Here is a 27,476-nt window from a genome sequence, read left to right as displayed (position 1 = left end):
TCCGCTCGCACCACCCCCCCCACCCCCCCCCCCCCGCCTCCATACTCCATCAACTTAAATTCAAGCCACCCCACCCCCCCCCCCCCCCCCTCCCAATTTGGTAATTATGTTAAATGTTAAATACTTTTAAAATAAATGCTAGCATGTAATTCTGGAAAAAACAAGTAACAGCTTTAGTGATGAATTTACATCCTGACCTCAGATTTGTTTATTTTCTTAAATATAATTTGTTGAAGTATATATTGAGGCTAAAGGAACAAATTGAAGCTAGTCAGCAATGAGTAATAGATATCATATAGAAAGCACGGAGCTTTTTGGGTTTTAATTCTTGGCTCTGGGTTGCTACTGTTAAGAAAAAATACAAGTCCATTCACATTGTTCTGTGGTTCTGAGATTTTGCCCCTTCACAAAAAAATTCATAGCATATAAACTATTGAAACTCACTGAAGAATAAACTCTCCCTTGAGCAGTAATTAATGAAAGCAGAAAGCCTTTTTGTTTGGTATGCCTTATATTTAGAAGCCATGCTGTGGTTGTCAGTAGTCTGATTTTTACACTTGCTTTTGATTTCCTCTACCAATTTATGTAACAAACCTTTGTGTACATACTGTGATGATGGCTTCATGAAGTGATAGTGGATTATGTAGGGTACATGATACAAGCTTTTGTTATCAGATCTGGAGCATAAAGATAGGTGATCCACGACGGATACAGCTCTTTTGCCAAGTCCCTAGTAGAGACAGATTTTATTAGCATAGCCTATTTTCCTTGGAATTGGCAGTAGTGGTGTAAATATAATTTTATCTGTTTCACTTCATACGTGCAAACAGTATTTAGCATGTAGCTATATAAATGAAATGCACCTACTGGAGGTATAGGATTGTAGCTTAAGGATATGAGTTTTCCTTTTATGTATGTCTTCAGTATGGTGTTATCTTTCAAACTGTATATGAAGTGTGAACTTGTATACTACCTATATCTGTTTGTGCATATTTATGTCAGGAAGGTATGGAGAAATGATTGATAAGTGTAATGCTTGATTTCCTGTGAGCATTATTTATAAAGTAACATTACAAACCTACCATAACTATCATGATGTAATTAATTTGTTTAATTGAAGTGCTCCCAAATGTAACAAATTAAATAGCTTGTATCTGAGATTTTCAGAATCTTATAGCCAAAGTAAATGTACTCTGATACGTTATTTACAAGAATTGTTAGTGCAATTTACAAGTTGTCTTGTACACTGACAATTAGTGATGACAAATATTATGCTTCTCTGACACAAATGTTTTCTGTTACAGCATATTCAAAATACCTTTAATGTAAATTATCTCATTAATTTATTATAACTCAAGATATCAATAAAGAGACAGTAATTGTATCAGTTTAAAGATCATCTTTTTAACATTTGGTTTATCAACAGAAATTTAAATGCACAAAGTTTGCCAACAAATTAGTGATGGAGTAGTAATACTTCAGGAATTTTTGAAATTGTTTCTTCTTTGTCAGTATTTCACTGTGTTTAATCACCAGGGATGCTCTCAAACTTCTCCAAGAGAAACAGAAGGGCAAACCCAGTGAATTGAAACCTGTGGTTTCTCCAGCTCCTCCCCAGCCTAGTGCAGTGCCTTCTGCTTCACAAGCAACAGCTGTGACTTCTGCTTATCCAAGGCCAGCAGTTCCACCAGTTTCCACACCAGGACAACCAGCTGCACCGGTAATGTTTCTTTTAAGTCCTTACCTTCATCAGAGGTAAATATTGCCACTGCTGCTTAGTGCTGAAAGCCACTGCTTTCTTTAAAGATCATTTGCTTCTATGAAGAATTTGGGGAAACATTTTGCACTGAAACATTACTGAATGTATCTGGAGGGAGAGAGGAAGAAGACATACAGTGAAAAAGGAAAAAGACATAGTGAAACCTGTCTGAAGCAACTGCTCTGAGAACTGGAAATGCAGTAACTTACTGAGGAATTATTTTATTATAATTTATAGGGAACAAGCATAGTCTGAGCAATATGGTAGATCTGGTAGATGGAGAAGGATGCTTGCATACCCTTGTTGAGAATTGAAGCCTGAATATTTGGACTTTTTTTTTGAAGAAGTTTGCTGGAATCAATTTTAGGATTAATTCTATACTGTAAAGTGAAACTGTCTTTGTTCTGTAAACCCTGTTGAATTAATCCAAATTCAGTGGAATAGACTAGAACACTCACTGATCTTCATCATGTTACTTTCTGTAGTTGGAATGTACTGCTTTCTGATCATCATAGGTGAAGTTTAAAGTGAACAGGAGTCACCAATGATAATGCATCAATATTGGGAGTTTTGTTTTAGCAAAGGGAATGTATGTTTGCTCTCCTGATATTTAATGTGTAGTATGTGATTTATTTCAGGGCACATTCACAGAAATCCCAGCTAGCAACATCCGAAGAGTTATTGCTAAGAGATTAACAGAGTCTAAAACTACTATACCTCATGCATATGCTGCTGCTGACTGTGACATTGATGCTATTTTGAAATTAAGAACTGAATTGGCCAAAGGTTAGTGGTTAAACTGACTTACTATTGCATGTGGTACTAATGCGTACTTTGCCTTGTTCACATCACCGTGTGTCCAGGAGGTATAGATTTTGTGTGGACAGAACATGATGGTATTTTTTGGTGTTTTGTATGTCAGACTCAAGCTATAGTCCTGTGTGATTACTGGAACTGGATAGCTTGTCAAGATACAGGAAGACAGAGCTGTTACATTGCCAGCTAACACAATGGTTTGTAGACAACTGCAGAGGATATGGATTGTCCAGTTGGTTTTTGTTTCATTCCATCCAGATACAGCAATATTTAATTTGTTTATGGCTTAAAAACTCGAATTTTTCATGTGAAAAATAACAGGGGAAGCTTTAAATTAAAATACCCTTGTGTACTATCCTTCCAGGTACAAAGTTAAATTTTTTAGTTTTGCTGGCTTCTTCACTGAATTTATTGGAAAAAGGAAAGGTAATACAGTCTCAAATTCTGGTTGAGAATAGCTTTATCTATGACAAGAAGATACAGGTCTTAACCCCTGCCAGCCAATGCATGGTAAATTGCCCTTGAAGACAGATAGTAATGGTGTTAATCGGAGTAAGGCAGTTATCTCTTTCAATGAAAAACTTAGATACATGCTTAAGGCTATGTTAAGATGGTAGGTAAACAGAAATCTTTCATGCAGAGAACTGGATAATTTTGAAATACACGTTGGCAATTGAATCAAGTGCTATAAATCTTAGTATATATAATGTGGACTTTCCAATTTTCATGTGTCACTCTCTTATTTATACAAAAACATATTTGGATAAGAGTAAGAAATGAAGTTTTCACTTTTTGTCACAACTTGTATTCACTGAAATGACATAGTTAGAAAATATTATGGAAGTTTAAGGTAATAATCAAAGGTTGCTTTGATATTACTAAAATAGTTTTTGCTAAAATCAGCTGAGTGTACTATGCAATAGGATTTCTTAGTATTTTCAAAATTAGCAATGCAGGCTAGAATCTATCTACCCAATTTTCACATCAGTAAAGTACAATTGACATGTATTTAAAAAGGCAGGTTTGTCTCTCGTTCTGCAGTTCTGTCAATCCAATGTGGTACTTGCAGATCCCCTGGTGTTATATTAGAGTTCTGGGTTTCTTCTGAAACATAAATTTCTGTTCATGGCTAACATTGCAAGTCAATTATGTGGCAAATGGTCACTTGGTTAATTACTCTAAATTAATGATCACTTGAGGAATTTACATAATTATCTATAAATGATTTTTTCATCAGAGGAGCATTCCTAAAGATGTGTATATTTACTACATGCCATAAGTAAGTCTCAAAAATTAAGTAGTTTTGCTTCTTGATCTGTGACAGCAGTCACGATGGCAGCAGCGTAATTTACCCTTTTCATTATAAGCATGATGAATTTAATATTGTGTAGATATCATATATCTTCAGGATAATTCTATAGCAACTTTGCATTGTGTCTGCATTTCATTCAAAAAAAAATCCAGTCCTCTTAAGGTTATTTTTCTAGTTAATACTGACTTCTTTGTATGTAGTTCTGCTTTTTATTAACTTGCTTACTTGCATGTTATTTTGCAGTTAAAATATATCATTAACTCAATTTAAGGATTCGCAGATGCCTTCACCTTGCTAATTCTTACATTGCAGGGTCACAAGGGTCATTGGAGAATGGCATACTTGTGATTCATAGCTGAATAAAAGCTGATCTTTGCAATTATTCCAGTTTATGCATTACATTGCATAAGGAATAGCAGTCTTCAGTATTATCTTTGTGTATTTAGATACTACAATAGTTTTCTACATGGAAAGTAAATATGTAAAACACAAAACACATATGGAATACTTTTCATTAGAACGAATGATAATACTCAAGTTTGCACCTATTCTGACTTTATATCAAAAGCTAGAAAGAATGTCTCTGCTGAGGAGACTTCTCTTTCTTGATATTCCTTTTGTTCCAAGGGGAGAAAGTATTATGATAGTAATTTTTCACTTTTATGATAGTAATTTAAAGATGACTTACTTTCTGACAATGCTTCTAAGAAGCAAATCTGCTGAATTGCTGGAATCTTGTCATCACACAGGTCTGAAACACATCTTAAGGGCAATGATTTTTTTTCTCTTTGCAGATGACATTAAAGTATCTGTAAATGATTTTATTATCAAGGCGACAGCAGTTACTCTGAAGGTAAGTGAATAATTGACCTCAGTAATTTAATAATTGAATTTAATAATTAATGATCAGTTAAATGACTATAAGAAATCTTACATTTTTGAAAAATAAACACATTTTTCTCTATTGCTATTCACATTACATTGTTGTACTGTGTTAAATGCTAGTACCTGATGTGAATGTATACTCTTAATCACTGATGACAAAGGAAGCAGTGGGTTTTACAACTGAACAAAAGCTTTTTCTTTCCATGTAAACTTGTTTTGGAATTATCATTTTATCTCTTCTGATTTAAGTAATTGTGTTCTGTTGTAATGTTATGACCTTTGCTTTCATTTAGGGATAAGATTTCAAATGCTCAGTTTTCCACATTGAAGTTTCTTTTTATTATTTTCTCCCCTTCCCCTTCTTTTTTCCTAAAAAGCTTACTTTTTAAATGTATCTAAAGTAATAAGTCCAAAATAGTAATCTGGATTTGAGTAACTGTGATTTAAAGAAATTCACATTTAAGTTCAATGTGAAAACAGACTTAATTTTCCTGTATGTGAAGAACATAGCAGCCTACATATGTTATTAAAGATATACATATGGAAAGACCTCTGCCCTAATTTGGGTAAAATGTTAAAACCACGTTATTTATAAATGCGTGGGCTAGATAATCTAAACTCCTCTGTAATACAGTTAGAGTTTTATTTGCTTGTAGTTGAAATAATGAAATAACTTTCTGGAAAAAAAATCCTGTCTTGATTTTTAAAATTCTTAATTATAGTGTTTAGATCACAACCCTTGTCAACCATTTTTAAGGTTGATTATCCAATTTGGGGCTTTTTTAAGACACTTGATTTCAGGTCATGTTCTCACATATTTTTTTCCACTTACAGAATATTCCAACAATGACTTAGATAAGTTGTGACAGAAACCTAGTTTTTTCATCTTCTCCTAATGGCATGTGAAGCTTAGTCTGAAATATAACATTAAGCAATTTTAAGCAATATGTGGCCGGTATCGTTCATTCAGTCACTAAGTATTGTACTTAATGGTACAGGAGTTATACCCATAATGCTGAAGTGACAAGTTACCCCTTCTCTTATGTTAGAGAAGGAAAACTGGAACAAAAAATGTGAGTTCCAATGCACAGACTGGATGTAGATTATTTTTGAGTTTTGTACCTGATTTTTTTCTTCCTTTTTTTCCATTAAAGAAATTATGTGATAATGTTAATTAGTGTCTCCATGAATGAAGCTTAGCTGTGAGTACCTCATGTAACTTTTTTTCTGGAATATCTTCTGCACTGTGGTATCAGTTTTCCATTTCCTAATCCCAAGTTTCATTATGGTCACTCAATACTAATCTTGGATTTACTGGAAATTTCTGACCAGTTACCTGAGACGTCACCTATATGGTGGTTTGTTGTTGTTGTTTTTTTTGTTGTTGTTTTGTTTTTTTCCCTGAGCTGGTTCGGCTTTATATGATAAACTCAAAAAAAAAAAAAAATCATTAAAAGTATCAGTAAATATTATTTGAATTTTAGTTGGAGGTCTATGTGGAAAGATTGCACTGATGCACTTTAGGAGAACTTAATCCCAATAACGAGTGTACCCGCAGCATATTCTGCTTGTAGCCTCATTTGTTGAGGGTAAGGCTTGAAACAAAACTGGAAAACAACACATGGGTATAGCAAGACCAGTTTTCTATGACTTTAAAGTCAATATCCTGTGATTTATTTGGGGGATAAATTACAATGCTTTGTGGTTTTTGTGTTCTGGGTGTCTGTAAGGTGGTGTCAGTGACTCTTGAAGGAATTTAGAGGCTTTTGTGAATTTGTTAGTTCTCCAGTAGCACAAAAAAAAAACCTTCTGGGTCCCCTGCCATTGTTTATTTTGGTTCCTGGAGTATATATTCATGGTTTTTTTTTAAGTAAGTTTAAATCAAGCTAATCGTGTAAATCTATTCTTAGATCTTTACAGTGATTTCATTATTTTTTTTGTCCTGCTTGTAGCAGTCCTGATGACAGATGTGACCTGATCTTTTGCCTTCATTTACATGCAGCAGTCTGCGATGCACTAATTAATTTGGTGAATGCCTGTATCATGCTATGTGTCTTAAAGGATTTTCCTTTTTCTTGATAATTGATTGCACCATTGTTCTTCTGCCAGCTGTCTTTTTTTTTTTTTTCCTAGCAAATGCCAGATGTGAACGTAACCTGGGATGGAGAAGGCTGCAGGCAGCTGCAGTCCATTGACATTTCTATTGCTGTGGCAACAGACCGAGGTCTCATTACACCGATCATAAAAGATGTTGCTGCCAAGGGAATACAGGAAATTGCTGCCTCTGCAAAGGTAGGACTTCAATGTACAGTAGGCTGAGGAATATAATAGCTATGTAGTTTCTTGTAGTGAAAAGTGTAGCGTGACCTAGATACACATCAATAAAAAGAAAACAGTTTCAAAATGGTTCTAAAGCTGTTACATGTATTCCTTAGAGTTAATTATTAATTACTATTAATTTTACAACTTAGCATTTTTAATGAACAGTGACTTACTGTGCAGCTAAAAAACACGATTGCTGGCTAGCCCATTTGAAAAACAAACCTGTACAGACTTCTGCATTTCGGTGCCATCAATGTATTTCTCTAATCCTTATGAGAAAACTAGGTAATATTAATTTCTAGTATTTCCAGTCTTTAGGTTTGAGGTTTAGTGTGTTTTGTTTTCCTACCTTTCCCAGAAATTTGTCTGTAGCTGCTCATGTTACATTCTGTGCAGGTATATTACGGCACTTATTACTGTCTGCAACTTTTCATACTGAGAATGTCACCCCAAAGAAAACATTAAGCTCACCTTACAAACAAGCAGTATAGTGTGCACAGGCCAGATGCCAATTGGTGACTTGAATCCATGGCAATTCTTGTCAGCCATAGCTGAAGTGTTTTGTGGCAGGCAAAAACACAATCAATGATGAAATGTTCTAACCTGAGCTTTTCTTTGTCATTTAACGTGTGCCAATGTGCAGGCTAAAGGCCTGCAGTATCTGGAGAATGCAGTGAAAGTAGCTGCTAGGGCATGAAAGTGTCCTAAAACAAGACAGAAGCTATTATTTATAAATTTGTCTTTTACTGAAAACTACAGAGATCATGATAGTCTGCGTAAGCAGAAGGGAGCAACTAACAGTTTTAACAAAAAATGACTTGTCATCGCACAAAATATTCTGTATGTTTTCAAGATTTTCCAGTCAGTATGACTTGTTTCATGTTCCACATGTTGTGAAAGTAAAACCTTTCATTAATATTCTAGCCAGCCAATGAGGAAGGTCATCTGAGGTTGTTCAATTACTCTGTGATTAGTGATAAAATGGCAAGAAGTGAAATGGCATTATTAGAAGTGAAATATAGTATATGCTTCAGTTTTCAACCCCAATACCTTAATACTGTGACACAGTATTGCAAACCTTTCTTACCAGAAATTGTGTTCCACAGCTCCCAGGATGAGTGTGTGCACATGTTATGTTTATTAGGCTATGATAAAATAAATATTTCAATTTCCCTTTCATTTCAAATGGAATGTGTGTAACATAGGTCACAACTACTCTGTATGAAAGCCATTGAGTCAGACAGATTGCAGGTATCCACACCAACAAATTTTGCTTTTCAACTTCTTCAATGAATAACTGAAACAAATATGTAGCCCTTACACACACACGTGCTCTGAAGGCACAAACTCTGAAACTGCATCTGTTTCTCCACCAGTTTCCCTGTATTTTGGCAGCTGTTTTCTTTGTGAAAGTTACCTACATGTCTCCTGCTGCATGTTAAATCATCTTTTTTCCAGGTCATGCACATCCTAGTACCATATTTTCATCACTCATGTAATGCAATTGCACATGTATTATGCTCATACTGACCCTATTATGCGAACACTGTTCCCGTGGCTATTAACTCCTAGTTCAATAATTATTCAGAGATGAAGAAAAGGCTAAATGAAAATTAAATGTATCCTTCTAACTTAAATTCATAGAAAATGTCATTGTTTTGAAAACTTGGTACAAGCTTGAATTACTTAGTGGTTGATTCATTAGGAGGATTTCCTTAAACTTCTTGCTGTTTAGTTTTAAGCTGAAGGCACTGCAGTTGTTGGACTACTGTGGCCTTTTATGCTCATTGCCTGGAAGCTGTTCAGAAATGTACATAGGGAAGATAGTTGTTTACCTTGATCAACAGTGTCATGGATGTTACTATCCATGTACTGGTTGGGCTTGTCTCACAAAATAGTCCAAGAAGATGTGCCAAGATTTTATTTCTGGTGGAAAATATCCATCAACAGAATTAAGCAGTCTGTTTATTTCACTTGGTAGAAACTGATAAAGGCGACTGTCTTAAGTGGAAACTATGATGGAATTAACTTCTTTTTGTTTGCATGTGGGTGGAGGTAGAGTCCAGATCGGATAAACTTCCGCACAGATAATGAATTGGTTAGTAGTTGTGACATGGATTAATCCCTTTTTGTACTGTAATACAACTTTTCATATGTAAGTAGTAGTATTCCACTAGGAGATGTATTATATTGCTGATCTATGTCAGATCCAGTGGCAAGTGTAACAGTTGTTTTATAATTTCCAGACATTGTACAGATGTAAGTTGGTAAAAACAAAGCTATGAACACCTTACAAGGAATTTCAAGGATTATTACATTAATGCTTATGAAGCCCTCTAAGGAAATGCAGTAGAAACACAAAGATTTTAAATAAACAGAATAACTGGATCCACATTAAGTTCACAGTCTGAGTTTCTTCCATATTTGCTGTTAACTGGGGATCAAGCCTCACTGGAGAAAACTGGACTGCCTTTCATGACTAGCAAAGGTTATAAAAAAAAAAATAGTTGTACATACATTGCTTATAAGCTCACTTTTTAAAAAAATCACTGTTCAATACATAAAAACAATTATAACTTCTAATGTTTTTGTATCTGTAGTTTTAAAAACATTGCAGTAATTGGTAACAAGATGTCTTCATGGTTATTTCATTTTTATTTGTTAATATATTACTTTTAGCTTGACACCTAAACAATTTTTTTTCTGTATATAAACTTTTCTTGCTAGTAATAGTGCAACAGCAATACCTTTTTTAGTCTTTGTTTTAAAGAGGTTGTCCCATTGGAATTGCTGAGATTTTAAGGTAGATTGTATTTGGAGACTGAGATTGTATATTGGAGACTGAGAGATCAACAGCAACTGAGGAAGAGGTAGAAAGTGTTCCCAGGAGGATGCCTAGGGCGAGGAGGTCGACTCCACGCCTCAGGACTGCCTCCATCAAGAAAGAAAGAAGGGTGATTGTTGTGGGAGACTCTATCCTTAGGGGAACAGAGGGCCCTATTTGTCGGCCTGACCCTACCCGTAGGGAAGTCTGCTGCCTCCCTGGGGCCAGGGTCAGGGACGTTGCCAGGAAGCTTCCCAACCTGGTACGCCCCTCTGATTATTATCCTCTTCTTATAGTCCAGGCAGGCAGTGACGACATTGAAGACAGAAGCCTGAAGGCAATCAAAAGAGACTTTAGGGGGCTGGGACGGTTAGTGGACGGAGCGGGAGTGCAGGTAGTGTTTTCGTCCATCCCTACGGTGACAGGGAGGGGTATGGAGAGGACCTGGAAAGCTCACCTGTTAAACACGTGGCTCTGGGGCTGGTGCCAACGCAGAGATCTTGGGTTTTTCGACCATGGGGCAGTTTATTCAGCACCTGGTCTGATGGCCGTAGATGGGTCCCTATCCTTTAGGGGAAAAAGGATCCTTGGCCAGGAGCTGGCAGGGCTCATTGATAGGGCTTTAAACTAGGTAAGAAGGGGGATGGGGGTGAAGCAAGGATTGTTGGAGCTGTGCCAGGGGGAACAATAGCAAGGCCGGGGAATAAGGTAATGGCCCAGCTGAAGTGCATCTACACCAATGCACGCAGCATGGGTAACAAACAGGAGGAGCTGGAAGCCATCGTGCAGCGGGCAGGCTACGACTTGGTTGCCATCACGGAAACGTGGTGGGACCAGTCTCATGACTGGAGTGCTGCGATGCCTGGCTATAGGCTCTTCAGAAGGGACAGGCAGCACAGAAGGGGTGGCGGTGTGGCTCTCTATATTAGAGAGTCTTTCGATGTTGTAAAACTCGAGGCTAGGAATGACAAGATCGAGTCCCTTTGGGTTAGGATCGGCAGGGACAACAAGGCTAGCGTCCTGGTCGGGGTCTGCTATAGACCGCCGAACCAGGACGAGGAGACGGATGAGGAGTTCTACAGGCAGCTGACAGAAGTTGCGAAATCTTCAGCGCTTGTACTCGTGGGGGACTTCAACTTCCCTGACATATCCTGGAAGCACAACACAGCCCAGAGAAAGCAGTCTAGGAGGTTTCTGGAGAAAGTGGAAGATAGCTTCCTGACGCAGCTGATTAGTGAGCCTACCAGGGGTGGCGCCCCGCTAGACCTTCTCTTCACAAACAGAGAAGGACTGGTGGAGGATGTGATTGTCGGGAGCTGTCTTGGGCAGAGTGACCACGAAATGGTGGAGTTCACTATTCTTGGCGAGGCCAGGAAGGGAACCAGTAAAACCACTGTACTGGACTTTCGGAGAGCTGACTTTGGGCTGCTCAGGACACTGGTTGGTAGAGTCCCTTGGGAGGCGGTTCTGAAGGGCAGAGGGGTCCAGGAAGGCTGGGTGCTCTTCAAGAGGCAAATCCTAATGGCGCAGGAGCGGTCTGTTCCCATGTGCCCAAAGATGAGCCAGCGGGGAAGAAGACCAGCCTGGCTGAACAGAGAACTGTGGCTTGAGCTTAGGAGAAAAAAGAGGGTTTATAATCTTTGGAAAAGTGGGCAGGCCACTAGGGAGGACTATAAGGATGTAGCGAGGCTGTGCAGGGACAAAATTAGGAAGGCCAAAGCTCATCTGGAGCTCAATCTGGCTACTGCCGTTAAAGATAACAAAAAACGCTTTTATAAATACATCAACACAAAAAAGAGGACAAAGGAGAATCTCCATCCTTTACTGGATGCAGGGGGAAACTTAGTTACAAGAGATAAGGAAAAGGCGGAGGTGCTCAATGCCTTCTTTGCCTCAGTCTTTAGCGGCAATACCGGTTGTTCTCTGGATTCCCAGTACCCTGAGCTGGTGGAAGGGGATGGGGAGCAGGATGTGGCCCTCACCATCCACGAAGAACTGGTTGGTGACCTGCTACGGCACAAGTCGATGGGGCCGGATGGGATCCACCCAAGGGTACTGAGAGAACTGGCAGAGGAGCTGGCCAAGCCACTATCCATCATTTATCAGCAGTCCTGGCTATCGGGGGAGGTCCCAGCTGACTGGCGGCTAGCGAATGTGACGCCCATCTACAAGAAGGGCCGGAGGGCTGACCCGGGGAACTACAGGCCTGTCAGTTTGACCTCAGTACCAGGGAAGCTCATGGAGCAGATCCTCTTGGGAGTCATCATGCGGCACTTGAAGGGCAAGCAGGCGATCAGGCCCAGTCAGCATGGGTTTATGGAAGGCAGGTCCTGCTTGACGAACCTGATCTCCTTCTATGACAAAGTGTCGCGCTGGGTGGACGAGGGAAAGGCTGTGGATGTGGTCTACCTTGACTTCAGCAAGGCTTTTGACACCGTCTCCCACAGCATTCTCCTCAAGAAACTGGCTGCTCTTGGCTTGGACTGGCGCACGCTTCGTTGGGTTAGAAACTGGCTGGATAGCCGGGCCCAGAGAGTTGTGGTAAATGGAGTCAAATCCAGTTGGAGGCCAGTCACTAGTGGCGTCCCCCAGGGCTCGGTGCTGGGGCCGGTCCTCTTTAACATCTTCATCAATGATCTGGACGAGGGCATTGAGTGCACCCTCAGTAAGTTTGCAGATGACACCAAGTTAGGTGCGAGTGTCGATCTGCTCGAGGGTAGGAAGGCTCTGCAGGAGGATCTGGATAGGCTGCACCGATGGGCTGGGGTCAACTGCATGAAGTTTAACAAGGCCAAGTGCCGGGTCCTGCACCTGGGGCGTAATAACCCCAAGCAGAGCTACAGGCTGGGAGATGAGTGGTTGGAGAGCTGCCAGGCGGAGAAGGACCTGGGAGTGATAGTGGACAGTCGGCTGAATATGAGCCAGCAGTGTGCTCAGGTGGCCAAGAAGGCCAACGGCATCCTGGCTTGTATCAGAAATAGTGTGACCAGCAGGGCTAGGGAGGTGATCGTCCCCCTGTACTCGGCTCTGGTGAGGCCGCACCTCGAGTACTGTGTTCAGTTTTGGGCCCCTCGCTACAAGAAGGACATCGAGGTGCTTGAGCGGGTCCAAAGAAGGGCGACGAAGCTGGTGATGGGCCTGGAGAACAAGTCCTACGAGGAGCAGCTGAAGGAGCTGGGCTTATTCAGCCTGGAGAAGAGGAGGCTCAGGGGCGACCTTATCGCTCTCTACAGATACCTTAAAGGAGGCTGTAGAGAGCTGGGGGTTGGCCTGTTCTCCCACGTGCCTGGTGACAGGACGAGGGGGAATGGGCTAAAGTTGCGCCAGGGGAGTTTTAGGTTAGATGTTAGGAAGAGCTTCTTTACTGAAAGGGTTGTGAGGCATTGGAACAGGCTGCCCAGAGAGGTGGTGGAGTCACCATCCCTGGAAGTCTTCAAAAGACGTTTAGATGTAGAGCTTAGGGATATGGTTTAGTGGGGACTGTTAGTGTTAGGTTAGAGGTTGGACTCGATGATCTTGAGGTCTCTTCCAACCTAGAAATTCTGTGATTCTGTGATTCTGTAAATTCCGCTTCACGAACTACTTCATCACTGAAGTTTCCATTGCCTAGCACTAGTGCTTCAGACTAACTTTTAATGGGAAACCACAATGTTTAGTAATTCAAGAGGGATTGCCTGCTGAAAAGAAGTGAATATATACATGTATATCTGTCAGGCCTTTATGAAGTCGCTGATTCAATTTAGCTAGCTAAGGCAAGTTGGCATGGGCAAACTGATTTATTTTTGGTTTATATTCTGAGAATATTCAGGTAACCACTGCACCAAAAAACACACAACATTTGTAGGCACCTGGAATTATTACAATTTTATAGCACTGGGATAGAAAACTCCTGTTTGATCAGGCTAGTAGTTCTAGTGATAAAAGAATGAACTAGATAATGCTGGGTTTTTGTAGGAATGCTTTAGTTCAGTGTAGTTTTTACCTGGGTAGATGGACATTATCTTCTTTAGAGTTTGGTGTGGAGACTGGGAAAGCATTTGTGTATATATCCTTGGGAAACATCTAGGATTTTTGTGAAAACATGGAAAATTCCTAGGCGGCAGAAGGGGAGTGATTTTTTTTTCTGGAAAAAAATCATGTTAATGGAAGAGGTGTCTTGGAAATGGCATGGAAAATTCCTAGAAAGCCCATTGGGGATGGGAGGAGGACTCCTGGAAATCCTGTGGAAAATGCCTGGAAAGCATTTGAAAAAGTGGAAAGCAGAGCGGGATTTCTTTGAAATTCATGGTGGGGAAGAATTCCTTGAAAGAAGGGCAGTGAGGGTTCATAGAAATGACCTCTTCAGATGGTGATATTCATAGAAAGCATATGTGGTTCTTGGAAAGCACATCTGTGGGAGAAAGGGTTCCTAGGAAGCACTTTTAAAATCTCTAGAAAACACAGATATTCCTGGAGAGCATTTGATATGGTATTAATGAAAAGCATGTAGACAATTTGTAGAATGCAGAGGGAACAATTCCCAGAAATCTGACTTGTTTTTATAAAAAAAAAAAAAAGAGGGTGTGTGGGGTAGAAAGGTAATTTCCTGGAAAGAAGGGTGATTCCTAGAAAGAATGTGGAAAAAAAATATAGAAAGCAGCAATAGAATTCATAAAAGGGAAGTAGAAAATTCCTAGAAAACAGAGGGGGTTCCTGGAATCTTTTTCTTCTAGAAGGATTCATAGATGTAATATATTACTTTTTTTTTGTGAGGTGATAATCAGACTTTTTTTTTCCATTCACTTCCACTTGTATTTCCCTACCATAATTAAATGCTTTGAAACTATAATTAATTTTTATTATTTTGAGCAGGAGGAGGAAAATGCAAACAGACTGCTTTTATCAGTCTTCCCCAGTAACTGAGATCTGAGCCTACTTCCCTGACTGTGCTTTTGGAAATGGTTATTTTTGTCTTAGAATGTCATAATGCTGGAACGGTCACAACTTGACATTCTCCATGCACTTTTCCACCTGCAGAATAAATAAATTACAGGCCAAAAGCACTAAATGTATTGCGTGTGAATAGGATAGATAGCCTGTTTTGTATATTCCCATGTCAATCTGTGCTGTCAATTGAAGAGCTCCTACTTTGGAGAAGATTGCTACTAATGGAGAAGTCACGCTGCACGTTTCCAATCACCATTTTTCCATTGGATTCTATACAAATGTGTAGAAACAGCTTGCTGGCTTGAATAACTGGCTCTTGACCCACTCATAGGTGCCATTTCTCTTGGGCTCCACACAGTCCTTTCCTGATGTGACACGTACTGCAAGAATTACTCATCATCATTCCTACTGGTTCTGTCTAAGGAGTCCACTAAGCTAGAAACATGCTAGGGGATGCATAATGTTCTTTTCTCTGTGATCTTATCATCTCAGAGCATGGTATGACCTTCTTGGGCTGTATTTTAAAGAAAACTTTTCTGGAGAGTTTCTTCTGTTGTGTTTAGAAGCAGAAAAGTCTTATTAATGAAATGGAGACTGCAGGAAGGGCAGTCTTACTTACGTTGAAGGTAGCTGAATACTTAGCTGAAAGAATTATATTTTCTCTCCATCTACTACAAAGTTCTGTAGTGATACCTGGCATTTTTTTAAAACAAATATGTTGAGGAGAATAATGTGAATTTGTTTCATTAGTATATTGCTAGATATTCCTATTATAAAAAAAAAAAAAATGTGGAGAAAAGACTAATAGTTTCCATTGTGAAAACTGAAGCAAAGTTTGTAAGGTGAGAGAACAGCTTTTATTGAATAGCCAATATAGTTGGGAAAATGAAGCTTTGTGTCCTAGTCTCTTTTGTCAAATCATTGCAGCTACAACAGCAATGTTGTTAAAATGCTCACCACAATCCAAAAGCAGATGACTTTTTTTGTGGCTCTATGGTACTTACAATGTCTCGCTGAAGTAAAAAGAATGAAACTCTTATGACACTTTAATTTCTTTTCCTTGTTCCTCATCTTTTTCTTATTTCATCTTCCTTAGGCTCTAGCAAAGAAAGCAAGAGATGGAAAGCTGTTACCTGAAGAATACCAGGGAGGATCTTTTAGGTAACATTCTCTAGCAGTGTTCAATATAAGTAATGTGCGTTCAGAACTGCTATATTCTCAGCCATTTAACTATGTATTAATGCATTACCTTTTAAAATCTTGATTCATTTAGGATGAAACTCCATGGGATGATTATGAGGGCCAAGCCTAGGCTGAATGTCATGTATTGGGAGAAAGTATTATCTCAGTACTCGTTTTCAACAAGTCTATTTCATCAGAGCCTGCTGTGATTCAGGCTTTTCACTTTTTGATGAATTCAGACTTTTCATAGCAAGACTGTTCTGACTTTTGTTTTTGCACCTAGTTTTTTGCAGATGCCCAGGAAAGTTTTTCTTTTGCTTGTTTTTCTTTAATTTCATCCTTTAATTAGGAGAATGCATTGATAATAGTTCTTGAAATAAATACTTAAAAACTACCTCCTTGTCAGAGGGAGCACGGCATACAGTAATGCCCTGTTTGTCAGTAATCCATTTAGAAGAATGTCTCTAGAGGGGTAACAAGCGCTATAGCAAAGTTGTGGTGCTAATTCTTGCAGTTTGCGTTTAACTGAAACATCAAAACCAAAGCAGACATTTTAAATAGCATATACTTTTTTTTTTTTCTATTAAGTGAAGTGTTTCTTGCCAAACAGCATCATCAAGGAACATTTTTGTTACACAAATTCTAGCTTACCTCTCTTTTTGTCAGTTGTTTTTGAAAGCTAAGTCTGAATGTTCATCATTAATATTCTTCTATAATGGAAAAATTGTGATGAGAATACTACTAGAAATGACACTCTTCTGCAGAAATACTGCTGTAATATATAGTAGAGTGTGCCTGGGCTGCACCTGTCTGGAATAAGTCGCTGCATCATGCTGGAGGAGCGGTCATAAAATTTGTAAGCCTTTCAGCATAAAAAGCTTATGTAATGCAGCAGTGGAGGCATGGATGTCTTCTTAAACACAAATGGCCTATCAGAGAATAACAGATTATCTTTTTCCACTTTTTGCAGTAACTTTAACAGAAGGAGAAGATGGTAGGCCAACTTTCTCTGGTGAACAGTCTGTCACAAGAGTCCAGCCCTCCCTTATGTACCACTTCCCAGTTGGTGATACAGACAAAATTTTCAAGAGAGAAAAGCATGATAAGGCTTTTCTGTGCCTGAGTGACAATCTAAATGCCCAAAACATACAGTTTTGGCTATAGTAACTTGAAGTTGTGAGGTTTGATCTAAAAGGCGTTTAGCTTAGAATAGGGATAGACAAAGTTTTATTTTAAGATATCACTTTCCTGTCAGCCATATTTATGAAAGTAAGCTTGTCTGCTTTCTGCATTTTAGCATTTGTCTTTCTATTCTTGCTTTTTTCTGTACTCTGAAGGCATTTTTTTTGAAAAAGGCCATTATGGGCCCAGGAATACAGGGTAAATGTCATTTTAAAATGTTATCATATGGGGACTGGGTTTGAAAGCTAGGTAGTTCTCGTGTTATGTTAGATGAATTTCCTTATCCTGGTCAGCTTTTGCCCAGCAATTTACAGAAGATAGGAGGCACACTTACAATTAAAACAATATGGGTTTTTATTTTAAGGGAAGGTAACTTTTTTTTTAATCTGTGGTTAGAGCTCCAGTGACAGAAATTACACAAGTTGTTTTGTTATGGTAGGTTTCTGGTATCTTGCAATACATCCAGTGCTTCCTTGGAGATAATGCATTTATCTGCCCAAAGGAACTGTGGATGTTACTGTATATTCCCAGGCAGCAAAAGTGTTGCAACTGCCTTTGTGATCACTGTGCTGTAATGTAATGATGTAAAGAAATAGGACTCTAGAGAAAGGTGCATTAGTTGTAATTAAAAAATCCCAGATCTCCGGGAGTCTGAATATGTCCAACTGAAATCCAGCTCAGATCTTTTTAGTGAGTTAGTGGATTTGGCCTTCAGAAAGAAATTAGTTCACAGTAGTCTTTGGATATAGACTTTCTTCTTCTAGGAGATGTCATTTTTGACATTACTGATAACTCTTTTCTTTTTCATTTAGTATCTCCAATCTGGGCATGTTTGGCATCAACGATTTCACTGCGGTCATAAACCCTCCACAGGCCTGCATCCTAGCTGTGGGTCGAGCAAGACCAGAGCTCAAGGTTGTGGAAGATGAAGAAGGGAATGAGAAGCTTAAGCAGCATCAACTGATGACAGTGACTCTTTCAAGTGATGGTCGTGTGGTAGATGATGAACTGGCTTCAAAGTTTCTGGAGACCTTGAAAGCAAACCTCGAGAATCCAATACGACTTGCCTTGTGTTAAACTCAGTGAAGATTACTTCCTGTTTTGACGACACAGAGAACTCTGTTACAGAAAAACACCCCCAAGTACATTGGAGGGGAGTAAATAGTGCGAGATAGACAGTTAAAATATTTAATTTATTGAATTAATATGAAAAACTGTTAATTTTCATGCTTTTAGTCATTTCCAATGATCAGGTTTTATATTGTAAAGCTAAAAAAAAAAAGACTTCAAAGTTAACATACCACGTTTCTTTAAACATTTAGTACTAATAGGACATAACGTTTGCATAGAAAAGTCAATCTCCTCTGTAAAAGAAAGCTTAAGAAAGCTTAATAAAATGTATAAGGGAGTGAGGTGCTTCATCTAAGGGCTAAATATCTAGCTTTTATAGTGAGGTAAGCAAAACTTATAATTGAGCAATGTGCTGCTATCACTCCTGATCAATACTGAGGTTGTGGAGTAGCTAATTTGTATTGCTGCTGTAGTTTTTCAGTTTGCAAAATCCTTGTCTGGCATGCTGTACCATCCAAATAAGATTGAAGTAAGGTTCATAAGCTTTTGACAGAAATTTCAGTGGATTCCTACATAAGAGCAAAGAAGTTATAAACCAAAAAGAAGTTTTTGGTTTCATTCTTCTTTTCTACAAGCTGCACTGAGGAAAAAAAAAACAAATTGACTGGAGAGAGGAATGGAGAAATGAAATTACTGGAAAATGTGAGAGACTAAATTAGATCATAGAAAAAAAAATAATTTCTCAAAATATGAAATAATCTGGTAGAATCCACAGCTGCATTCATATAATTAGGTCTCATTAAAGCACATTTAAACTGTAGTTGCATCAATTTTTTCAGTATTTTAAGGCTGCTGCTTTATTTAATGCATTGAGATGAGTGTAGAGATGAGAATTTATCAGAATAAAGGTATTCTCTGGAAATAATGAAATCTCAGCTTCATTGATTTCAGTTTTTGATGTTACCAATATCTGGGGAAAGCAAAGCAACAATTAATAACAGGTTTTCTTTGGCTTAATATTTTTAAAAGTTATTCCCTTCAAAGTTGCCCCAACTCAAATTTCTTCTACAGTACTACAAAATATGACAAATACTGTTTTCAGGTGTTCTGTGATACACTGTGGTTAGCTTAAAGAACAAGTTATTTGTGCCAGCAATATTATGATGAAAAACTGGCTTTGATATTTTAATCTCACGGAGGTTGCAGTATGAAAGGTCAAATTTTGCACACTGAAAATTTGCTCTTTAATGTTGTTCTTTGAATGGATAGATTAAAGATGTAAATACGAAGTGTTTTATCGTTAGTTATATATTGAATTGTAACTCGGAGTCATAAATTCAGTGGCCTGAAGTTTAAATGAACAGAAATGAATTGTTCTTTTTTCCTGTGTATGAATATGGAACCATGAGTTTGAATGAATGCATGTGAATATGGAACTATCCAAAGTATGAATTTGTAATGAAACAATTTTGTTTTCAGGACCTGGTGAAAATATAAATTCAGTTGAATTCTGGGAGTTCGTCTAATTCTGTTTTTTTATAAGTACTTTTTTTTTTTAAGATTCAAAGGACTTGTTTGTTGAGCTGATGCCATAACTTAAAAAACTAATTGCAAGAAAAAAAAGTTAATACTGAGCTGAAAGTTTTCATTACATGAGTTTGTTTCTTTAGGTTGTTCTAATACAATAAGTATTATGAACTGTTAATCTAACAGTAAAAAGAGAATAAACTTTTGATTACTAAGTTTAGTTTACTGTATAATAATGGTAATCTGCTGGTATTTCCAGGAGTTTTTCACTGAGAAACCATATTCACAATTGCATGGTTAATATTTATTTGCAGTTTTAAATGGTTGACCATGAATTGTTCCAACGTTGTCTATTAATCCCATAGTAAATCCCATAGTATTTTCAAGGGGGGAGGAGAGAACCATAATATATTGTACTTAATGAGTTTTCATTTGTTTGTGTAAGTAAATCTGCACAAGAGTTTGCAGGCTAATGTAAAACCTGATACAGTGATCTTCATTTTTGTACTAGGCACACTGTGGTGTTGGTATGTGCTCCCCAGCCTTTGTGTGTGCTACTCTCTGGCTGACTATAGTGAAGGGCTGATTTGTATACACAACTACAGTTTTGTGTGTGTGCTTGAGTTCATGTAGGGCAAGTCAGCATATTTTACTTAACATTTTTTTGGAGCCACTGGAAGGCAGTGTTGCATATATATACTGCGTTTATCATGCTGTCTCATTCATGTGGGTGCTAATACTTGCCCTATTTAACACAAACACGTGAAGACAGTGCAACTTTTTCTACAGGTTAATTAAGCCCTTGTAACTTTTGAACTGAGCCAGTCTCTCAGCAAGGCAAATAAAAAGCTTTAAATCTGTTTTCTTTACACCTGCCTGCTTGCCAACATTGTCATTTGACAGAAAAACGGATGCATGTGATTTGTCAGTCATCAGCCTGTGAAGGACCTCTCTGGAATACAATCATGTTGTGATAGCAGTCAGATCCCTCCAGTATGCCTCTCCTCAAGTAACCGTACCATTCGGTAACATCTACAGTTTTTGCAGAAGGGAGATAACGAGTTGCTCATACGGATTAAAATAAAACGATGAATATCCTTGTGGAGAATTCAGGGATTTGGGAATGGGGGCAATGACTAAAATGGACCTGAAAGTGAAACATATGAAATGGTTATGCTTTTACATTTAAGTGAGTTGAAGTAAAAATTTCATGTTTGAACATTTTTTTCTTTTGTTCTTTAAAATGTTAACATCTCTTTTACCTGCCTAAGCAAGAAATACCATGAACACATCTAACTTTTTGAAGAATTAAAACACTAACAATTAAAATTTGATGATTGTGCTGTTATCTGCTAGAAATATCTGCCTTTAAACTATGCTTGGTGAAAATTGCCTTCATATAATTTTCCTTGAAAGAGGTATAGTTAGAAAAAAACTATGGGGTAGCTATTATGGACTTGTGATATTTGGCAAGTCATGAACTATATGTGTAAGGTTTCAGTACCTAATTGTGCTCTCAGAATCTTTGACTTTTGGGGATTTTTTTTCCTGCAGTATATTCCTTCTAAAATAATTTTTCTGGAATGGGCCTTCCGAACATTATCCCTGAAGGAACCTCACTCCTACAGTGAATGCACAGTTCTATTTCCACCTAATCCTTTTGTCCGCATGTTCATTTCCATTCATACAAAATAAACACTTTTATTCCAACTAGAGATTAGTCCCATGGGATACAACAGAATTTGAAAGTTGATCATCAAGCTATGAATGTGACAAAGCCAGAATACATGCTTTTATACACCGCATTGTACAGCAAGTTGCATTTTGATTGCATTAAAGTATGTCATTTCAGATTGAAACTGCAATTAGGGGGAAACTAATGCAGAATCACTGGAACTAAGTGTCACGTTTGACATGTTTTTCGTATGCAATAGGCTGTGCCATAAAGTGAAAGAAAATAAAGTTGCCTTTAGGTTTAGTCATCTGATTAGTTTTATGGTGATAAAGTGTAGGTTTGAAGCAGATTTTCTTTTTTTTTTATTATTATTATTTAGTTGGTTTTACTCATGACTTCTATTTTTTTCTGAGTCTTTTTATGTATTATTTCAGACCATAAATATTTTTACCTCTCTAAAGTCCATTGAAAATTTTGTACATTATTGTAATTTCCTTGAGAAGAAGGGAAATAAAGTATAGTAAATAATGGTTGCACAATGACCAGTGTCAACTGGATTGGTGGGCTGGTGATTTTTCCATCTGATGCACACATTACAAGCCCTTTCAGTACTACTCAGGTCTTTCAGTACTACTCAGGTTATCCTAGCAGTTTCAGTTACAGGTTAATCACAGTAAGGAACATAATTTATTTGGACGCTTTACCAAAAATGGGGAAGATCCTGAGCAGCCAACTGGGAATCTTAAATTCTGTCATTTCTGCTACAGATGTTTTTGTTGTTTTTATGAAGAAGAATTTTGGTCTCACTTAAGAACAACCCAGTATCTTTTACAACCACTCTACCTCAAGGATGTGAAAAGCTGTATCATGAAACTATAAACATTGGATAGGAAAAAGAACAGTTGAGCGGTTGATGCAGCAAACATGACCATAAACACAGTTTTAAAAGCTTTGGTGGGTGAAAAGTATCCCAATGTTGTCTTGTGGCAGAAGGAAGCCGTGTTACAAGGAATCCTCTTGCCAATGAGGCAATTTTCTGTACACGAGCAGGCTATATAATACTACAAGATGTATAGGTTACTGAACCTAGCTGGTCATTTTATGACTTGTGTTCTTTTTTAACTTTACTGTTTTTATCTTTGTTTTTATCCAGGTTTCTTGGGTCTGCATTGTTGGTGATGAATTTTTTCCCCTTTCCTAAAATGTAGAATATTGTCTTAAGAATTCACAGCGATGCACGTCATTGACTTGTTTATCAAGGAATGCAGTATCTATGTGTTCAAAACCCTCTTTGATCTGTTTCCAGACCCCATATAGTCCCATACAGCTGTGTAAGCTAGAAAAGAATGTGGGAGATGGATAGCTGTGACAGACTGGCTCTCTTCTGATATTCAACCAAGCTGCCCCTTCCTATAAGCCACAAAGCTGTGCGCTGTAGTAGTGCTAGATAAAGAGCAAGCATTCTTTGAAACAGGTAGTAGCGGTGGTGGTCTTATCTGCAGATTAATGCACGTGATGTTCCTCTGTCACACACAGTTGGGTGATCCTATACAACTTCAATTCAGGATTGTAAATTGACATTCAACGTTGGTGTTTTTAGAAGGAAACTTCTAGGAGTCAGACCACATGGGAAATTTGAATGAAACTGCTTAACTGCATGAGAGTCATTCCCAATAGTATAGTGCAGCAAGGGACTAACTATCCTTCATAGGCCACATAAAGCTACTGTTCGGTTACCGGTTCACATTGAGCTTATATTGGTGATTATTTTTATTGCTACAAGGTCACTTACTACATCATTGTATCAGTTACTCCAGTAATCTGAGTAATTTGTCTTCCCCATAGGTAATATTTCAATTTACATTCTATACCATCTATACCACTTCCACGTTGTGGAAGGGCTGTTTTTAAGCCGCCTGATCATGTCTGACTTGCCTTCTTAACTGGCAAGTCTGGTTCATGCTATTTAGAGAATGTTTGGGGTTTTGGGTTTGTTGGTTTGTTTTGTTGTTGTTGTTTCCCAAGGCTTTGAAATATAATATCCTTCACTACTATTTATGAAGTACTGCAGCACAACTAGTAAAGTCTAACTAGCTGTCCATATGCTCTCAATTTTCGAAGTTTTCTAGATCAGGAGAAATATTCATTTAGTGTGATAGCACACCATGAATCAGAAATAAGTAGCTGTTAATTTCCTTCACCCTGAAGGCTGCTAATGAGCAGTCAAGCAGTATAATTCAGGAAGTATCCTAGCACCTACAATTTTTTATACTCCAATACCTGTTTGTAGCCTGCTGTTTGTATTGCCGCCCCCCCCGGGTTTTTTATTTAAATGGGGATCGAATACTATCTGAATAGTCACAAAGCAGAATGCATTTGCAGAAAAGAGAGAAAAAAATATGGTTTTTCAGCATATGTTCTTTTATATGGTTATTACGATAATATTTTTTTCATTCTCCTTGAAGTTTTCAAATACTAGTTAAAATGGTGGTCCAGTCAGTGTTTCGGTAATCCTTTCTGAGTATCTCGAAAGTTGATCTTTTACTGTTAGTCTTTGCATACTGGGTTAAGTGTTGGAAACTTATAACATGATTTTTTTTCTTTAATTCAGAAGAGTAGATATTGTTCTTGTAGAAGGATTATACCTAAGATAAGCATAACAGTGGTTTCTGGATGCAACGAAAATGAGCACTGATGCAGTAGCTTTAAAGGATATTAGCACAATAGAGAAAAATCTTCAGTGTCTCCCACTAGTTCCCTTTCTGCATACATTAATGTAGCATGAAAAATGAATTTTGTAGTTTGGCAGCCAAGCATGTGAGGTGCACTTTTTAATCTATATATTTTATATATTTTTATATATTATATGTAATATTATAAATAATATATTAAATATATAAGCATATATTTTGTAACTTGTCAGAAATGTAAATATTTAGGCAAAATTCCTTTCCAGGAAGGTGTATTAATCAGCATGTTCACCTTTGTAAGTGTAGCTTTTCACTGAATTATTCTTCAAAAACAGGAATCAAGGTACTGACATACTCCTTGCTGGTGGATTTGCTTGGTATAAACCTTGATGGTGTTGCTATTTTCTGTTATTTCAGTCAAGGACTCATTTTAAAGGGAAAACTGAAATACACAAAGGCCAGCAGAGGGCAGACAGAGCAGTCTGTTTTTCTCAGAGCCTGGCTCTGTTAAGGTCTCTGCAAATAATCACTAAACTATTTTAGTACGTAGGTATTATGCTTGAATTTAAACTTTAGCTCGATGATTCAGTGTTTGTTTTTGAAGTGTTCTGGAAAGCACCCGACGCAAATAAAAAAGGAATAGTAAATACTAACGTGCCCTGGTCTGTTGGAATTAAGATCAGGCAGAAACCGTGGCATTTCCTGCAGAACTGGATATTATATTCCAATTGTCCCTAAAATGTTGAAGGCATAGTGAGCAGATTCCGTTACATCATCATGGCAATTACATCTGTAGTAGATTAAACAGAGGAAAAACTGATGGTCACTTTAGTTGAAAATACCTTTCAATATGTCCTTAGTTAAGCATAAGCTGTAAAGTTACATGCTCCCCTGATTTCTTCCTTTGTAATCATGCTCGAGTAAAGCAGTCGGATGTCCACAATAACTTACTGGTGATTTGTAGAAACGTGCTAGCTAGTAAATGTTCCAGGAATCAAGGAGATTCAGGAGAAGGCCTATGTGTTAATTAAACTGGGACACAAAACATTAACTGGAGGATTGGAGGTCAATTTTAGTTAAGGAGATTTTGTAAAGTACTCACCTTGTATTCCCTTTGACGTCAGTTTTGCTTTGACTTGACGGTATCAAGGTAGATAGTTATTCAGATACAATAACCATATTGTTCTTCATTCTCTCCTTAAGGATTGTCCTGGCAAGCTAAACATTTGTGTCATTACCAGAAATGACTAGCTGGAGAATGACAGACTTTTCTGTTTGTTCATTACCTGTACTAAGGAAGATGATTCATGCTATGTCAATAAATACCATTGTTTAATTCCTTAAAGATTAGAGATCAAGGGAAGATTCTTTTTTATACTTTAAAAAGTTCCTTTCCTGCAGCCTAGAGCTAGATACCGCAGGACGGCTGTGATCTTTTATATTCTTTTTCACAGTTGTATGAAAAATATATTCAATTGTTAGTGCAGTAGATATTCTCTCTTCTAAATTTTCATGATTTCTGCATAGTCTATGTAACATTATAGGGTGCTGTTCACTTCACTTTGAAGGGATTCAAGCCATTGAACTGTACAGGATACTCTCTGTTAACCTAGTTCATCAACTAATTTCCAATTCAGCTGCCTTTCTTATGAAGATTTGTGTAGTTGTGTTTTATTCTGCAGCTTTGGTGCACTTCAGATTTCTTCCCTGCCAAATAAATTACAAACTTAAATAACTGTGAAGGCTGTTAGCCTTGTGGATACTTGTAGTTGCTGTCACATCCCAGTTGTCATTAGCAGTGTGTTATGATATTCTCTCTGTCTCAGTAGAGGGTATCACTCTGTTTCCTCTTCTTTGTATGGAAAAGAGGAGCTATAATGGGGTGTCTGGTTGATGGAGGAACTTGCATCCTCTTCTGAAACTCTTCGTACCCTTCCAAAATGTAACACTTCTGGCTCAAAGTTTAGATTTCAGCTACATGTGATGAGTGTAATACATTGCTTATGCATTTTCTCGTTGTGACAAGGACTCTCGAACACCTTTACTTTTCACTTCATAGTATAAGCACAAAAAGAGAGAGAGAGAGAAAGAAGTTATCTACAGGCTTATTTTGGAATCAATTCTCAAATATGGTCATGCTTACAGGACATTATCAGATGTGGTAGCAATTTGCATTTTCCTGTTGACGAATACAGAAGCTGCATCTTTTTTGGGCAGATTAGGAGTCCTTCCTCTGTCCATTCCTATTTTGAGCCTAACCTAGTTCTCGTAGTCTTCAAAGCAGGTGATGTCTTGCTTAAAATCATAACAAGTGCTAATGATGCTGAGCAACTTCCAGCTTGGAATGGAAGAAAAATTTTGGCATGTGCTAAATTATCCTAAACAGTGCTCTAAGGCACCTCCTCATCTGCTTTTCCTGTATATTTGTATGCTGCCAGGCTTCAACCACTCTGAAATCAGCAGAGGAAGACCCCCCAAAAAAGTGTGTAAAGGTGCTCTTACTGAAATAACTTACTGAAATAAGCAAAGCTCATAAAGAAGAAGAAATACGATCATCTCCTCTTACAAGCATTTTGTTCAATACAAGTGTCTTTAGCCAGGATGCACCTAGTTTCATTGACTGTGAGCTGAAGGACAGGCTGGTAGTTTTACTACAACAGATCTGTGTTAATACTTTTGTTTTAAAACAAGTCAGCTTCTCCCAGCTGCCTGTTGCTGTGACAACTGTGTTAATCATTACTTTGTGACACACTTGGGTGTATTAAAGGGAAGAATGATGCATATGAAGGTCAATACTCACTGTTTACCTGGAGGTTATTGATTTCATTATTTAACAATAGCATTGATGCTGCTATGAATTCACAAAAATAAGTTGACGTATCAGGAGTGTCTTAAATTATATTAATGTAGCTTAAATATCTGGTGAGATCTTGACCCTAGAGAGAGAGGGGTATTTTGCCAAAGAATGCACACTGGCAGGAAGGCATCCTTTCTGTTGGGAGATTGTCCCTGTTGTGCAGGGTAGAGGAGATGAAAGAAAGTCAAAAGATAGTTGTCTTTGTCACCTGTATTTGGTCATCTTTCTTTGTATAGCATAGGATCTCTGTTTTATTGATTATCAAGGAATGCTTGGATTTTTGAAGCCATAAGGCATAAGCAGGTGATCTCTGCCTGTGTGATTATCTTTAGTAAATTCCTAGAGAAATACAGCTTCATAAGTTTGAAGTCCACACACACTTATGAAAGTGACTTTTACTTCTTGGCCACCCTTTTAAAGCGTGTGTATGCATCACGTGTGTGTGCGC

At 37.9% G+C, this 27,476-nt stretch overlaps 1 protein-coding gene across 1 annotated transcript in view; it reads left to right on the top strand.

Moving 5' to 3' along the window:
- PDHX (pyruvate dehydrogenase complex component X) overlaps positions 1–18,925 on the top strand; it is a 43,764-nt gene extending 24,839 nt beyond the window's left edge. The window contains exons 6-11 of the mRNA XM_035327503.1: positions 1,537–1,720; positions 2,398–2,545; positions 4,682–4,740; positions 6,906–7,064; positions 15,941–16,005; positions 18,021–18,925. Of these exons, the coding sequence (XP_035183394.1) occupies positions 1,537–1,720; positions 2,398–2,545; positions 4,682–4,740; positions 6,906–7,064; positions 15,941–16,005; positions 18,021–18,285 (880 nt within the window). The 3' untranslated portion in view covers positions 18,286–18,925. The remainder of the gene's footprint in view (positions 1–1,536; positions 1,721–2,397; positions 2,546–4,681; positions 4,741–6,905; positions 7,065–15,940; positions 16,006–18,020) is intronic.
- Positions 18,926–27,476: the final 8,551 nt, after the last annotated feature.

The sequence above is a fragment of the Oxyura jamaicensis genome, chromosome 5 (assembly GCF_011077185.1).
Source record: "Oxyura jamaicensis isolate SHBP4307 breed ruddy duck chromosome 5, BPBGC_Ojam_1.0, whole genome shotgun sequence".
Taxonomy (NCBI): Eukaryota; Metazoa; Chordata; class Aves; order Anseriformes; family Anatidae; genus Oxyura; species Oxyura jamaicensis.
Note: the sequence above shows the minus strand (reverse complement) of the source record. Positions and strands in the feature narration are given on the sequence as shown.